We start from the raw sequence: 15,983 nt of genomic DNA, 5'->3' as shown, positions 1-15,983 counted from the left end.
GGGTTTGGAGTTGATTTTGATGAGCTTGTTGATAATTTCTGCATGAGGGATTATTTTGAAGACTTAAGCTAATTCTACCCATGTGGACAGAAAGACTCCTGACTTTAGCGTCATTGACCCTGTGGAAAAAATCAAATAGATTGAATAGACAAGATCTACCTTTGATAAAACCAAATTGACTTGGATCAGTGGATTGAATGTTCCCTATGTCTTCATTTCATTCTTAAGTGCAACTATGGGACACTCCTTGACTTTTCAGATGACACCAGTTAGGCTTATAATTTTTGGGCCACCCTTAAGGAATGATACACTATGGTAGTTCTTCAAGCATCTGATATGTAACCATTTGAGAGGCTTTGATTAAAAGATCCAGAAGGAAATGAGCAAAACTATATTTGGCACGCTTACTATGAAACAGCCAGGTACATTGTCCAGACACATGGAAGCAGTATTCTTATTCTTTAATAGTGCAAACAGAAGTTGATCAAGAAATGTGAGGAGGAGGTGGACACATGGGGGCTGCTGGATAAGTAAGCAGGATAAAATTGGAACTGAATTTGTTCACTAGGATGCTGGAGCTGTCTTTAGGCACAGAATAAGTCTTACCATTAGGTACAAGCTCTGAGAAGTGCTGAGTGTTATGTCTGAATTTCCTGATTTAGTCAGAGAAGGATTTGTTGCCTTTGGTGGGGGTTGTAGTTTGAATTTCATTATAACCTTACACTTTTTAGTGGCATGTCTGAAATTTTTCTGTAACTTGTTTTAAATTCCCTTTGTGGTGAGTGGAGGATTACTTTCATTTTGCGATCAGTCTTTTCATCTTATTATGTAATTTATTTATGTTAAAAAGTCCACCTTAAAGGTGTATGACTGAATTTCCCATTATATGTTTGGTGATCATCATCGAACTTGGTGAACCAAAAGCCATCTACTTTGGCCTGGACCTCTGAGAAATAGATACCAAACAGTAAGGGGCCCAGCATAGACCCCTGTGGTACTCCAGTGGTGAAGGGTCTACTGGTGGAGGTGGAGTCACCAATTTTGACGGAGTTTTTATGTCAGCGAGCCATTTGGCTACCCACATAATAATGTGGGGTTTATTCCCTATCTGGGAGATTTTCTCAATTATGCTACAGTGAGGAATTGTTTTGAAAGCCTTGGGAAGGTTGGAATAGGCCATGTACACAGTCTTACCTTCATCTGTGGCTTTGCTGACATTCTCCAAGAAGTCTACCAGGTATAATAAGCATGATCTACCCTTAACAAAGACAAACTGGGCTGGAGCCAGTTTTTGGGGATTGCCTGTGTCATGGTGGATAAGGATATGAATAAGGTCCATGATAATTCTTTCTATGGCTTTGCAGATGAGGCTGGTTAGACCTATGGGTCTGTAGTTCCCAGGGTCAGTTGATGGCTCCCCTTTGTGTAGGGGGATTACTGTTGCTGTTCTCCATTCTGTAGGAACGTAGTGAGTTCTCAAGCTATGATTAAACAGAACGCCAAATGGGTCCAAGATTTCTTATTTTAGCTTGTTTAGTAAACAACCTGAGATATTATCTCATCCCATTGAGGCTGTGTTTTTGAGATGACCTCTACTCTAGAGATATTAGGCAGAGGGCTGGTTTCAGGTATGCTTTGGGATATGGCAGGTGGGGATAGGGGAGTGAAGTTTGCACTGAATCTGTCAGCTGGCAGGTTGGTGATATCTTCCAATGTAGTATGAGTGATCCCATCTGTGACAAACCAAAATGCTGGGAGTCCAGCTAGCTGGAATTTTGTAAATAATTATATGTCACTTGAAAATATTAATATGATTTAAATAGAAATTTAACACTGCCAGCCCAGCTATTTGGAATTTTGTAAATAATCATTTGTCATTTGTGAATATTAATATGATCCATAGGCTCGTCTTACAAATGTAAGAGAACTATATGTTATGTGGATATTAGACTACTGGTGCAGAAGTGTGTGTTGAACTGTATGTTATGTACTGAGCTTCAAGAATGTAACCACAGTGTACCTTGCTGGAAAAGAGCAGAAATGTGTATAAACTATATACCTGTGCAGATGTGTGTTTTATATATATATGTCAAAGGGGCCATGGTATTTCAAGATTGGTCTCATGTGGAGATGTAAAGAAAGAGGAATTATTATGATTTCCTTGCTTCTAAAGGAAAGGTTTTTGGAAAAGAATGAAGCCAAGTAGAATGATTTCTTCTGTGCAACTGAAACATAATGGTCAAAGGACAATTTGTTGTCAACAAAAGTACACAGATCTGTGATGACTGCATCAATTTTATTGGAGTTTTCCTAATATGGTATGAACTAGAGGAATACTACTTGAGCCCAAGGGCAGTACACCAGGAATTAACTTGATAAAGCCCTTGTTGGAGTATGTGAGTATTTGTAGGAGTGCAGATGAAAGTCGCCAGTTTGTAATCATCATTAAACTTATCCAGCCATATCAACATCTCACTTGATGTCAGAAGTGTAGCTGTGTTAGAGGAAAGCCCCAAGATAGAGCCCTGGATGACACCACTAGTAAATTCTTTCATGAGGAAGAGGCACTTCCAACTCTTACTTTCTGACTTTTTCTGGCAAGTCAGTTAGCTATTCATCTAGATAATGTGGGGTTTGGAGTTGATTTTGATGAGCTTGTTGATAATTTCTGCATGAGGGATTATTTTGAAGACTTAAGCTAATTCTACCCATGTGGACAGAAAGACTCCTGACTTTAGCGTCATTGACCCTGTGGAAAAAATCAAATAGATTGAATAGACAAGATCTACCTTTGATAAAACCAAATTGACTTGGATCAGTGGATTGAATGTTCCCTATGTCTTCATTTCATTCTTAAGTGCAACTATGGGACACTCCTTGACTTTTCAGATGACACCAGTTAGGCTTATGATTTTTGGGCCACCCTTAAGGAATGATACACTATGGTAGTTCTTCAAGCATCTGATATGTAACCATTTGAGAGGCTTTGATTAAAAAGATCCAGAAGGAAATGAGCAAAACTATATTTGGCACGCTTACTATGAAACAGCCAGGTACATTGTCCAGACACATGGAAGCAGTATTCTTATTCTTTAATAGTGCAAACAGAAGTTGATCAAGAAATGTGAGGAGGAGCTCGACACATGGGGTCTGCTGGATAAGTAAGCAGGATAAAATTGGAACTGAATTTGTTCACTAGGATGCTGGAGCTGTCTTTAGGCACAGAATAAGTCTTACCATTAGGTACAAGCTCTGAGAAGTGCTGAGTGTTATGTCTGAATTTCCTGATATAGTCAGAGAAGGATTTGTTGCCTTTGGTGGGGGTTGTAGTTTGAATTTCATTATAACCTTACACTTTTTAGTGGCATGTCTGAAATTTTTCTGTAACTTGTTTTAAATTCCCTTTGTGGTGAGCGGAGGATTACTTTCATTTTGCGATCAGTCTTTTCATCTTATTATGTAATTTATTTATGTTAAAAAGTCCACCTTAAAGGTGTATGACTGAATTTCCCATTATATGTTTGGTGATCATCATCGAACTTGGTGAACCAAAAGCCATCTACTTTGGCCTGGACCTCTGAGAAATAGATACCAAACAGTAAGGGGCCCAGCATAGACCCCTGTGGTACTCCAGTGGTGAAGGGTCTACTGGTGGAGGTGGAGTCACCAATTTTGACGGAGTTTTTATGTCAGCGAGCCATTTGGCTACCCACATAATAATGTGGGGTTTATTCCCTATCTGGGAGATTTTCTCAATTATGCTACAGTGAGGAATTGTTTTGAAAGCCTTGGGAAGGTTGGAATAGGCCATGTACACAGTCTTACCTTCATCTGTGGCTTTGCTGACATTCTCCAAGAAGTCTACCAGGTATAATAAGCATGATCTACCCTTAACAAAGACAAACTGGGCTGGAGCCAGTGTTTGGGGATTGCCTGTGTCATGGTGGATAAGGATATGAATAAGGTCCATGATAATTCTTTCCATGGCTTTGCAGATGAGGCTGGTTAGACCTATGGGTCTGTAGTTCCCAGGGTCAGTTGATGGCTCCCCTATGTGTAGGGGGATTACTGTTGCTGTTCTCCATTCTGTAGGAACGTAGTGAGTTCTCAAGCTATGATTAAACAGAATGCCAAATGGGTCCAAGATTTCTTATTTTAGCTTGTTTAGTAAACAACCTGAGATATTATCTCATCCCATTGAGGCTGTGTTTTTGAGATGACCTCTACTCTAGAGATATTAGGCAGAGGGCTGGTTTCAGGTATGCTTTGGGATATGGCAGGTGGGGATAGGGGAGTGAAGTTTGCACTGAATCTGTCAGCTGGCAGGTTGGTGAGATCTTCCAATGTAGTATGAGTGATCCCATCTGTGACAAACCAAAATGCTGGGAGTCCAGCTAGCTGGAATTTTGTAAATAATTATATGTCACTTGAAAATATTAATATGATTTAAATAGAAATTTAACACTGCCAGCCCAGCTATTTGGAATTTTGTAAATAATCATTTGTCATTTGTGAATATTAATATGATCCATAGGCTTGTCTTACAAATGTAAGAGAACTATATGTTATGTGGATATTAGACTACTGGTGCAGAAGTGTGTGTTGAACTGTATGTTATGTACTGAGCTTCAAGAATGTAACCACAGTGTACCCTGCTGGAAAAGAGCAGAAATGTGTATAAACTATATACCTGTGCAGATGTGTGTTTTATATATATATATGTCAAAGGGGCCATGGTATTTCAAGACTGGTCTCATGTGGAGATGTAAAGAAAGAGGAATTATTATGATTTCCTTGCTTCTAAAGGAAAGGTTTTTGGAAAAGAATGAAGCCAAGTAGAATGATTTCTTCTGTGCAACTGAAACATAATGGTCAAAGGACAATTTGTTGTCAACAAAAGTACCCAGATCTGTGATGACTGCATCAATTTTATTGGAGTTTTCCTAATATGGTATGAACTAGAGGAATACTACTTGAGCCCAAGGGCAGTACACCAGGAATTAACTTGATAAAGCCCTTGTTGGAGTATGTGAGTATTTGTAGGAGTGCACATGAAAGTCGCCAGTTTGTAATCATCATTAAACTTATCCAGCCATATCAACATCTCACTTGATGTCAGAAGTGTAGCTGTGTTAGAGGAAAGCCCCAAGATAGAGCCCTGGATGACACCACTAGTAAATTCTTTCATGAGGAAGAGGCACTTCCAACTCTTACTTTCTGACTTTTTCTGGCAAGTCAGTTAGCTATTCATCTAGATAATGTGGGGTTTGGAGTTGATTTTGATGAGCTTGTTGATAATTTCTGCATGAGGGATTATTTTGAAGACTTAAGCTAATTCTACCCATGTGGACAGAAAGACTCCTGACTTTAGCGTCATTGACCCTGTGGAAAAAATCAAATAGATTGAATAGACAAGATCTACCTTTGATAAAACCAAATTGACTTGGATCAGTGGATTGAATGTTCCCTATGTCTTCATTTCATTCTTAAGTGCAACTGTGGGACACTCCTTGACTTTTCAGATGACACCAGTTAGGCTTATGATTTTTGGGCCACCCTTAAGGAATGATACACTATGGTAGTTCTTCAAGCATCTGATATGTAACCATTTGAGAGGCTTTGATTAAAAAGATCCAGAAGGAAATGAGCAAAACTATATTTGGCACACTTACTATGAAACAGCCAGGTACATTGTCCAGACACATGGAAGCAGTATTCTTATTCTTTAATAGTGCAAACAGAAGTTGATCAAGAAATGTGAGGAGGAGGTGGACACATGGGGGGGGGGGGCTGCTGGATAAGTAAGCAGGATAAAATTGGAACTGAATTTGTTCACTAGGATGCTGGAGCTGTCTTTAGGCACAGAATAAGTCTTACCATTAGATACAAGCTCTGAGAAGTGCTGAGTGTTATGTCTGAATTTCCTGATATAGTCAGAGAAGGATTTGTTGCCTTTGGTGGGGGTTGTAGTTTGAATTTCATTATAACCTTACACTTTTTAGTGGCATGTCTGAAATTTTTCTGTAACTTGTTTTAAATTCCCTTTGTGGTGAGCGGAGGATTACTTTCATTTTGCGATCAGTCTTTTCATCTTATTATGTAATTTATTTATGTTAAAAAGTCCACCTTAAAGGTGTATGACTGAATTTCCCATTATATGTTTGGTGATCATCATCGAACTTGGTGAACCAAAAGCCATCTACTTTGGCCTGGACCTCTGAGAAATAGATATCGAACAGTAAGGGGCCCAGCATAGACCCCTGTGGTACTCCAGTGGTGAAGGGTCTACTGGTGGAGGTGGAGTCACCAATTTTGACGGAGTTTTTATGTCAGCGAGCCATTTGGCTACCCACATAATAATGTGGGGTTTATTCCCTATCTGGGAGATTTTCTCAATTATGCTACAGTGAGGAATTGTTTTGAAAGCCTTGAGAAGGTTGGAATAGGCCATGTACACAGTCTTACCTTCATCTGTGGCTTTGCTGACATTCTCCAAGAAGTCTACCAGGTATAATAAGCATGATCTACCCTTAACAAAGACAAACTGGGCTGGAGCCAGTGTTTGGGGATTGCCTGTGTCATGGTGGATAAGGATATGAATAAGGTCCATGATAATTCATTCCATGGCTTTGCAGATGAGGCTGGTTAGACCTATGGGTCTGTAGTTCCCAGGGTCAGTTGATGGCTCCCCTTTGTGTAGGGGGATTACTGTTGCTGTTCTCCATTCTGTAGGAATGTAGTGAGTTCTCAAGCTATGATTAAACAGAACGCCAAATGGGTCCAAGATTTCTTATTTTAGCTTGTTTAGTAAACAACCTGAGATATTATCTCATCCCATTGAGGCTGTGTTTTTGAGATGACCTCTACTCTAGAGATATTAGGCAGAGGGCTGGTTTCAGGTATGCTTTGGGATATGGCAGGTGGGGATAGGGGAGTGAAGTTTGCACTGAATCTGACAGCTGGCAGGTTGGTGATATCTTCCAATGTCGTATGAGTGATCCCATCTGTGACAAACCAAAATGCTGGGAGTCCAGCTAGCTGGAATTTTGTAAATAATTATATGTCACTTGAAAATATTAATATGATTTAAATAGAAATTTAACACTGCCAGCCCAGCTATTTGGAATTTTGTAAATAATCATTTGTCATTTGTGAATATTAATATGATCCATAGGCTCGTCTTACAAATGTAAGAGAACTATATGTTATGTGGATATTAGACTACTGGTGCAGAAGTGTGTGTTGAACTCTATGTTATGTACTGTGCTTCAAGAATGTAACCACAGTGTTCCCTGCTGGAAAAGAGCAGAAATGTGTATAAACTATATACCTGTGCAGATGTGTGTTTTAATGGTAGAAGTTGGAACATATAGAGTTAACTTGCAAAATTTCAAGTAAATAAGGTGAAATCGTTTATGACTGTATTATAAAAGTTAGTTAATGCAAAGAGACAGGATGTCTATAGCTAGGGGTTTATCTATTGTCTTGAAACAGAAATAGTTACTAGGTTTCAAATGTAAAGTGTTTTTTATTGCTGTGTTACTTCCTAGCAGTTGCACATCTGGGAGATACGAAATTTTGACACAGAGAAGGTGACAAAGAGTGATGTCATTCTGGCTAACCCAGTAGTAATGTGTATTATTAATTTAAGAACCATCTCAGAGAGTGAGTCTGTGCATTTTGTATTTGTCTTTGGATCTGACAACATCCTCTCATCAGCATTTGCTTTGTTCTGTAAGACTTGGGTAGAGTCTTTTAGATATCATTAGGAATATAGTAAAGATTAACTTAGATGTCTGTATTTATTTGATACTGTCCTGCAATTTTGTTTTAAAATATTTCCTGTGATTCTGAACTCTGTAGTAACTATGCTGAGTTACTGAATATTGTCTTGTTTTTTATTAAATATATTTAAACATTTTAATTGTGGCTGGTTTGTTTATAGATATTTTAGCTCTTAGAGTACTTGCATATGTATTTGGTGACACTGTACAGGCCACTCCTCAATAGCCTTCAAGTCTTGCTCACACTTACCATTTGGATAATAGTAACATTACACAGTAAGATTGGTCACCCTTTGGGAAGGGCCTTAAAGTAGCTGATAAGGGGTTCTGGTGGTAGTGCTAACTACCTTATGGTCTGGGCAGAAGGGGGCATAGCTAGTAAATATGTGCCAGTCTTTCCCAGGTGTATGTTTGTGTATAAATCAAATCTCAAAGTGTGTGTGTGTGTGTGTGTGTGTGTGTGTGTGTGTGTGTGTGTGTGTGTGTGTGTGTGTGTGTGTGTGTATCAGCTACTTGGACAGGGACATGATGCACTGATTGGACAGAGAGAGTGTTGGGAGGACTTGGCATGGAACCTTGGCTAAGGACTCAGCTCTATAGCTGTGGCAGTGGGGAGTCTTATTGGTGATCTGGAGAAAGAGGGAGAAACCAGCCACAGACTGACTGTGATCCCTGTGTGCTCTTAAGGGAAATCGTACTTTACTGTGTGTGTACTTGTCATCCTCCCAATGTGCACATCCCTCACTGGTGGTAGTGGTGAGGATTGAGGCTTCTTGATTACTGGGCCAGTGCAGGGGTGTCTCACCATCTACAACCAGTTTGGCACATAGCTGGGCATTCCCTTTTAGACTTCAGACATAGTTAAAGAATGCCTTATGATTATCCTTTGCTAGGGATGCAATTTTAATTTTGTAATTTGTTTTAGAAGACTTTATACATTTTCTGATTTTCTTGTTTAGGCTTAGGAGTAGGAGTTCTTCTTCTGCAGAGTGATATCTGTCTTGCTTTTGCCCAGCATGTCCTTCCTCTTGTTATATAATCTGTTTAGACTTGAAGTCCACCACAGTGGCTTGTTTTTATAGGAAGGCCTGGTTTTGATACGGTCAGGTACAGCAGAGTTTATGCACTCACTTAAGTGTTTGTATAGGGAATTTGCTTACACTTCTGCATAGTGATAATTGATGTCTGTAGTTGCGGGTGGTATGAAGCTTTTTATACCATTGCTTAGTAGGTTGTAGTTAGCTTTAGTAAAGTTTTGTATAATTTGTGTTCCTTTGAGAATGTCAGTTCCAGTAGTTACTTCAAGTGAGACTGATTTGTGGTCTGACCTAACCAGGGAGGGCATCTGACCCCCTCCATGTTGGTGAGTACTATGTACAGAAAATTAGAGCCCCTAGTGGGGGTGCAGACTATCTGTTCCAGAGCATTTGTGTTAATAAAGTCTAGGAACCTCTGGGCGAGCATGTTTTTGTTTGTGTATGTTCTATGGAAGGATAGTTGAAATCTCCCATGGGTAAGGTGTTGGGCTGTATGGCATGCGGGATTCCAATAAATTGAGGTAGGCGGTGTGCTTATCCTGGCTCATGCTGTGGGATCTATAACTAGCAGTGATGATGTGGTATGGTACTTTCCCAGTAGTTAATTGGACATGGAGTTGTTTGAGAGAGCCATGCTGTTTGATCAGTCTCAAAGTGTATTTGGTTTTAATGAAGATGAATACACCTCCACCTTTGGTCCCTTCATGCTTATTTTGAGGTCTGAATGTGTGGAAGGCATTGTAGTCTTGCACGGCTGGGGTGGTCTCAGCACCTTGAACCATGTCTCAGTAACTGCACAGATGTCAGCATTCTCCAATGTGAGGATCCCTTCCAGGGAGTGCAGTTTCATGTTTAAACTCCTAGCATTAATTAGCATGACCCTGAGTTTGTCTTGATTAGATTTTATGTTGGAAAATTTGTTGTTTTGACATTGCCTGAAAAAGACACTATGGGGGAGGCAAGGGCCTTTGCCATTATCTGAAAGCCTAGGTGGGCAGGTGCAGACCATCTCTAGCAAATCAGTGAGGTCTATCTACCATATCCTCCCAGGCTGAGAGATACTGGATCCCCTGACACCAGAGGCTGAGCCAATTGTTGAATTTAGTCATTTTTTGTTTATATTGTGGCATCATCCTAGGTGAGGGTAGGGTACTGCTCAGGGCTAGGGACATACCTGTCTGGGACACATAATCAGAGAGTTCTGTCATGTTTCTCTTCATATAATCTAAAGAGGTATGCCTCAAGTCATTCACTCCAACATGGACTATGACAGAGTTATAATGGCACTTGTTGTTGAGTGACTTGAGTGTATGCATGATTTGTCAGATTCTGGCACCTGATAGGCAGCTGACCATGATCTTCCCCTTGTATAGTCTGGTGAGGGGGACATCTTTGTGTCTCCTTATGGAGTCGCCTTTGACCAAGACGTTTGATGTGTTTTGCCTTAGGGGCTTATTTGTTGAGATACGGGTGTGTATGTTGATATTTGTAGTGTTTTCTTTTTGCTTAATGGTGAATGTGGGTGGTGTGTGTTTGGGAGGTCTGTATTCTTTTAGTAGGCTTTTAGTGAGTACATCTGCATATGTGGGTTTATGTGTTGTGACCTTACTTTGTGCGAGAGGTGAGGTTTGCATGAAAGTTGAAGTGTGTGTGCTGACAACCTGTGTGATGTCTACTTTGCTTTTATGTGAGAGAATTGATTCCTGTTCCACAGTGTATTTGCATCTCTCACATTGGACGTTAGTTTGCTTTAGGAGTAAATGGCTGTCAGTATACATGAAGCAATTGCTACATTGCCTCAAGATGCCCATATTAATCAAGCTGGCAGGCGAAATGATGGGAAACTACTCATCAATTGTGGCAGGATTGTTCTGAATGTGGTTTTTGGGAAAGAAGTGGGCTAGCTGGATTTTGTCACAAACATCAAAAATTAAGCAGTAATTCAATTATATACAATTTACAAAGTGCCGTGCTAGCTTGACATCTACTTGCTTTTCAGTTTTTTTCAGTGGATGCCTTGGATTTCAGTGTAGATGCATACTGGCTTATGTTAGCAGTTGTCTTTTCATTACTTTCTCCTTTTTTGCTTAATATAATGGGGGATACATTGAAAATTGCATCACATTTGACATTTAAGTGTAATTTGTGATGACAGTCTAACCTTTAAGGCTCAGGTATCATCTGTTTGTCAAGTCATGATACTGAAGTTGCTTTCAAATGCCATTTCTCAGTACTTTAAATTTTGTTTTAAAAATAGCATACCCAGTTTTTATGCATCCAACTACACTAATAAATAAGCAGATAAAATATACACAGGTATTTCAATTGCTGTGGAAACAAGTCATAACATGGAAGGAAAGATGATCAACTCTTTATTTCCTTTCCAAAAGAACAAAAAGGCAGAAGCTTAACAGGCAAAGCCACCACAAGTTGCTTTCACATTTTATTGTTTTCTTATAAAAATATGGCAGAATCTTGCAAAGCCACCTTGAACATGTTCTACCAAGGCTGTTTCTATATCCAGTAACATCTGCTGTAATGCTGTCTTGGGCAGTGTTTGCGCATTTGCTGCATCATTGTCCTTGAATACCTTCACAGAGTAGTCCAAGTTGGGTGAGATTTCTATATTTGTGTTTTCCTTTGGGGCCATATTTATTAAAAGAATGACCCCATTAGCAGAAGTCTGTCCTATCTGTTTCTGTAAAGACAGATATGTAGAATCAGACACAAATGTATGGATACTCAGCATAATGTGTCATTGGAGCTCTGGCTGCAGGAAATATCATCCAACTGTACCCTGCCTCCTGAAAGTATCAGCGTACCATACTCCTGCCTCCTGTCTAGTCATTTATCTTTTGCTTGATCCAGACCCAAATAATTCAAATAGAGCAAGGTATTATGAGATTGTGAGTGGGGTTTAGCAGCCTGGAAGAGCTTTCTATATCTACAGCTGCTGCTTTACTTATTTATCCAGCATGGTGGGCGTGACGCCCGTGCCCTGGCCCATCAATCAAGGAGCCTCAGTCCTCACCACTAACACTAGTGCGGGACATCTCATATAGGAGGAAAGGATAACAAATACACACAGTAAAGTGCAATTTCCCTTAAGATCACACAGAGATCACAGTCAGTCTGGGGCTGGTCGCTCCCTCACTGTCCAGGTCCCCAATAAGAGTTCCCACTGGCACACCTATAGGGTCCAGATCTCAGCCTAGTGGGAAAGCTAAAACCTCCAGCACCCTCTCTGTCCAACCAGTGCTTTGTGTCCCTGCCCAGGTAGCTGACGCACACACAGACACACACACACACACACACACACACACACACACACACACACACACACACACACACAGACACTTTGAGAAGAGTTTATACAACCACACATTCACTCCTGGGAAAGGCTGGCACAGGTTCTCCAGCTGTGCCCCTTTTTCCCAGACTATATGGTAGTAGCAGCTGCCACCACCCACTAATATTTATCAGCTACTCAAAGGCCCTTAAAAGGGTGTCCAATTATTACTGTGCAATATTATTATCTAATTGGTAGTATAGCCCAGGGCTAAAGCTATTGGAGTGGCTTTGTGCAATTTTACCAAAGGCATGCAAGTACTCTAAAGAGCTTAAATTATCTCTACAAAAACAGCTACAGTTGAAGGGGTTTAAAAATATTTAATAACATATAGTCAAAACACAAGACAATACTTTTTACTACACAGTGCTAGTCAAGAGTTCAGAGATCACAGAGAAATACTTAAAATAATTCAGTAGTACAGTTCTGACATCACAGAAAAACAGTCTAATCTTTCTAGTTTCTAGCTATTTCTAAGAGAAAACACAAATCTGAGATAAACTTAAATATAGAGCAAGACAGTGCTGGTGAGTTGGATGGTCAAGACAAAAATGGTTAATGCTCTCTGATTCTCTCTGTTTTTAAAATCACATTTTGGTTCACATTACATCATTCTTCACACTTCCATGGGTTCCCAAGCTAACAGAAACTACATTTACATTCTTCACCTCTGGGCAGAAACCACAGCAGTAAAGGACATTTATGCATGCAAATTCTGACCATTAACTCTGGCCTTAAAACAATAGGCAGGATGCCTCACTCTAGACTTACTGGCTCTGAGTTTTAACATCAAAGGGTCACAACATGCTTTACTTGGTCAGTAGAGTGCACTGTTGTTACATTATTTTCCAGTTCCACATGTATCACTATTTTTACAATTTAAGACAACAGCCTGTGGTTTACATTAATATTTACAGATGACAGAATTATCTCCAAAATTCTATCTGGCTAGGCTGGCAGCCTTCACCCAACTTCACCCATTCTTCACAGTGGGTACCTTTGCTTTTGTTTCACTCCCCAAAACAGTCACTCATTTAGTTTTTGGAAACGTCAGCAAAAATAAATATATATGTTTCTTGTTCTTTGTGCTCATGTGTATTTGTTTGCATTTCAGCACTAGATATGTGATCTGTGTCATAAATCCAAAATACAATACATTTTTTCTTCATCCATATATATCAATCATTTAAGGTTCATCACATTAGTGGATGATATACAGTGTTTCAGTTCTCTAAAACTGTTAAATTTGATAATGTACTTTCATATAGCAACTGCATTTCCTGTATCAAATGAATATTTGCAGAACTATGAGGCCATATAAATGGTTGCTACTTTAAACAATGACTATGTATATTTGTTATCCTGCTATGCTTGTATAAATCTATGAGATTAATATTTTTACTTTACATTGTATCCATACACAAAATCATAATGTGAATCCAATCCATTGTGGATAGAGAAATTTTAGGGAAAAAACTTAGTTTAACCTCTGTATAAAATAAGCCTTAGTCTAGTATGCATTGTTTTTATTTTATATCAGCAAATGTCTGCTAGTAAAGCATTTACATAACTAATGTGATGTAACCTATTATTCTTCAGCCCTTTTGGCCAATGGGAACTGGTTGCGCAAGGGGATTCTTGGCTGCCTTTGACACTGCGTGGATGGTACGGAACTGGTCTCAGGGAGTATCTCCTCTGGAGCTTCTAGCAGAAAGGTAAGGAGGTGCAAAGGTTACATTACAAAGTTTGGAGAAATTGACAACAATCACAGCTTAATAAAGATTGTTGAATTAAAGTTGACAGTTAAGAGTATTGTATAATTAGTCTAAGTACATTTAAATGACAAAACATTGAACTCTGTGAATGTTGTCAGTTATATTTTCTAACACATCCAGAGCATTTGTGTTTATGTTTAATGATGCCAGTCACTGTTAGATACTGTGTAGATTTTCTATAAAATATATTTCTTATAAATCATCAATATTATCCCTGTAGTCTATATAAACCATTTTATTGTGAGCTTATGAATATTCTCTTCATTGTATAAGGATTCCAAAATGCATTTGTGCACTTCATACAGTTTTAGGGTTTTCAAAGGCCATCTTTCATAACAGTTAAGCAGCATAGTTCTGCTAGTTCTGTACAGATTAATTTCTGCTACAAGAATAGTCTTAGCCTATTAAAGTAAACACCAGGTGTAACAGTTCTCTTTGTTCAAATGGATTTCGTAATGGATTCCAGATTATGTTGAAAGTATTTGGCAGTAAGAGCTTACTTGATGGTAGGTCAGCACTGAAGAAACATTTCTACTGTGGTAGTATGGTTATTGAACCAGAATCTACTTAAAAGTATCTTGGTTTTGTAACATTTGAGATATTCACATTACATAAAGGACATCACAGTCACTAGATGCAAATGGCCAACTTTGTTAGCATGTATTTCACATTGTGTAATATTTTCAGAATGCCTGACCACATGAAATACATTATGATCTATGACGTAGTTATGATATAAATTACATATTCCTCTAAAATGTCAAGTCAGACTGCCAGTTTATCTTGGGGTAGACTTATATGTATAAAACAGACATTTGTTAAAATATTTGTTTCATTTTCTGAAAAGAAAAAAGATGGTAGATAGGACATTTATGTTTGGATGCACTCCACTAGACACAAAAAGTCCTTTATCTAAAATCTTATTTCTGATGGCCACCAGGGATATGGTCTTTTGAATCACAGCACTGCTACCAAACATAAATCACTAAACAACTTGGAAACTATAACTTGGCCACTAGAGCACACAGAAAATATGTACTGTTCCTTGGGTATGAGCCTCACCATCCCCACCCAAGAGTATGCTTCACCCTGAACACCCCACCATGCAGTCTTTTGTCCAGCTCACTGGCCCAGGACCCCTTTATGGACACTGTCTCTGAGTTTCATTATTCACTTGTCCATGATAGCTGTACTTTGAATAAATTTGACACACGCGCACACACACACACACACACACACACACACACACACACACACACACACACACGCACGCACGCACGCACACACACACACACACACACACACACACACACACACACACACACACACAATTTTCTAGTGAAGTCTGCTAGTACTCTCCAACACTGGAGTCCTCTATCATGGCCCAAAGTAGTAAACTGCCACTACCCCAAATTTACCTGACAGGTGATCTTTCAGTTATTGTTCATTGTTATTAATGCAGTAAATGATTATGAATACAAATGGTATTGTACAGCAGAGCAGCCTCTCCAGTTACAGATTGATGCAAGCTGATCATTACCATTTATCAATAAATGCTCTCTTGTCAATGAATAAATAATTAAATGATCAGCCACAGGTTTGTTAACAGTGAATAAATAAAATACTTTCTTAAGAAAGAATCAGTTAACTAGTACAGTTAACATTTAAGTATATAGAAAAATGTGAACTTGCACAGAGAGACAGAAAATCATTTTAACAAAATAGATTAGAAGAAAGAAGAACATATTTCTTATAACTACAATTTTCCTATATATTGTCAAAAAGAATTGCTGAGTCCTAAGCTAAAGTGACAGAATTTCCAGTTATCACAGACATAGATAGACAAGTGCAGAAACAACTCGCAGATCTGTTGATCACAAGAATTAAGGTAGTTCTTTCTTTCTCCTTTCTGTTGTTTTCTATTTTCTTCTGACAGTTCATTCAGTTGTTGGTTTATATTATTTCCATATAGAAACTACATATTAAATTAAGAAGGGTTTCAGTTTTACATTTACCTGCCATGGGTATGTTTTCTTAA

General features: G+C 38.9%; 1 protein-coding gene across 10 annotated transcripts in view; it reads left to right on the top strand.

Moving 5' to 3' along the window:
- LOC122815864 (F-actin-monooxygenase MICAL2-like) overlaps window positions 1–15,983 on the top strand; it is a gene marked incomplete at its 3' end in the record, with an annotated part of 2,588,394 nt that overhangs the window by 1,188,922 nt on the left and 1,383,489 nt on the right. For all 10 annotated transcript variants that reach the window (XM_044088691.1, XM_044088682.1, XM_044088687.1 and 7 more), the window contains 1 exon segment: window positions 13,770–13,885. In XM_044088691.1, the coding sequence (XP_043944626.1) occupies window positions 13,770–13,885 (116 nt within the window).

This window comes from Protopterus annectens, chromosome 11.part0 (assembly GCF_019279795.1).
Source record: "Protopterus annectens isolate FY-2018-M chromosome 11.part0, PAN1.0, whole genome shotgun sequence".
Classification (NCBI taxonomy): Eukaryota; Metazoa; Chordata; order Ceratodontiformes; family Protopteridae; genus Protopterus; species Protopterus annectens.
Note: the sequence above shows the minus strand (reverse complement) of the source record. Positions and strands in the feature narration are given on the sequence as shown.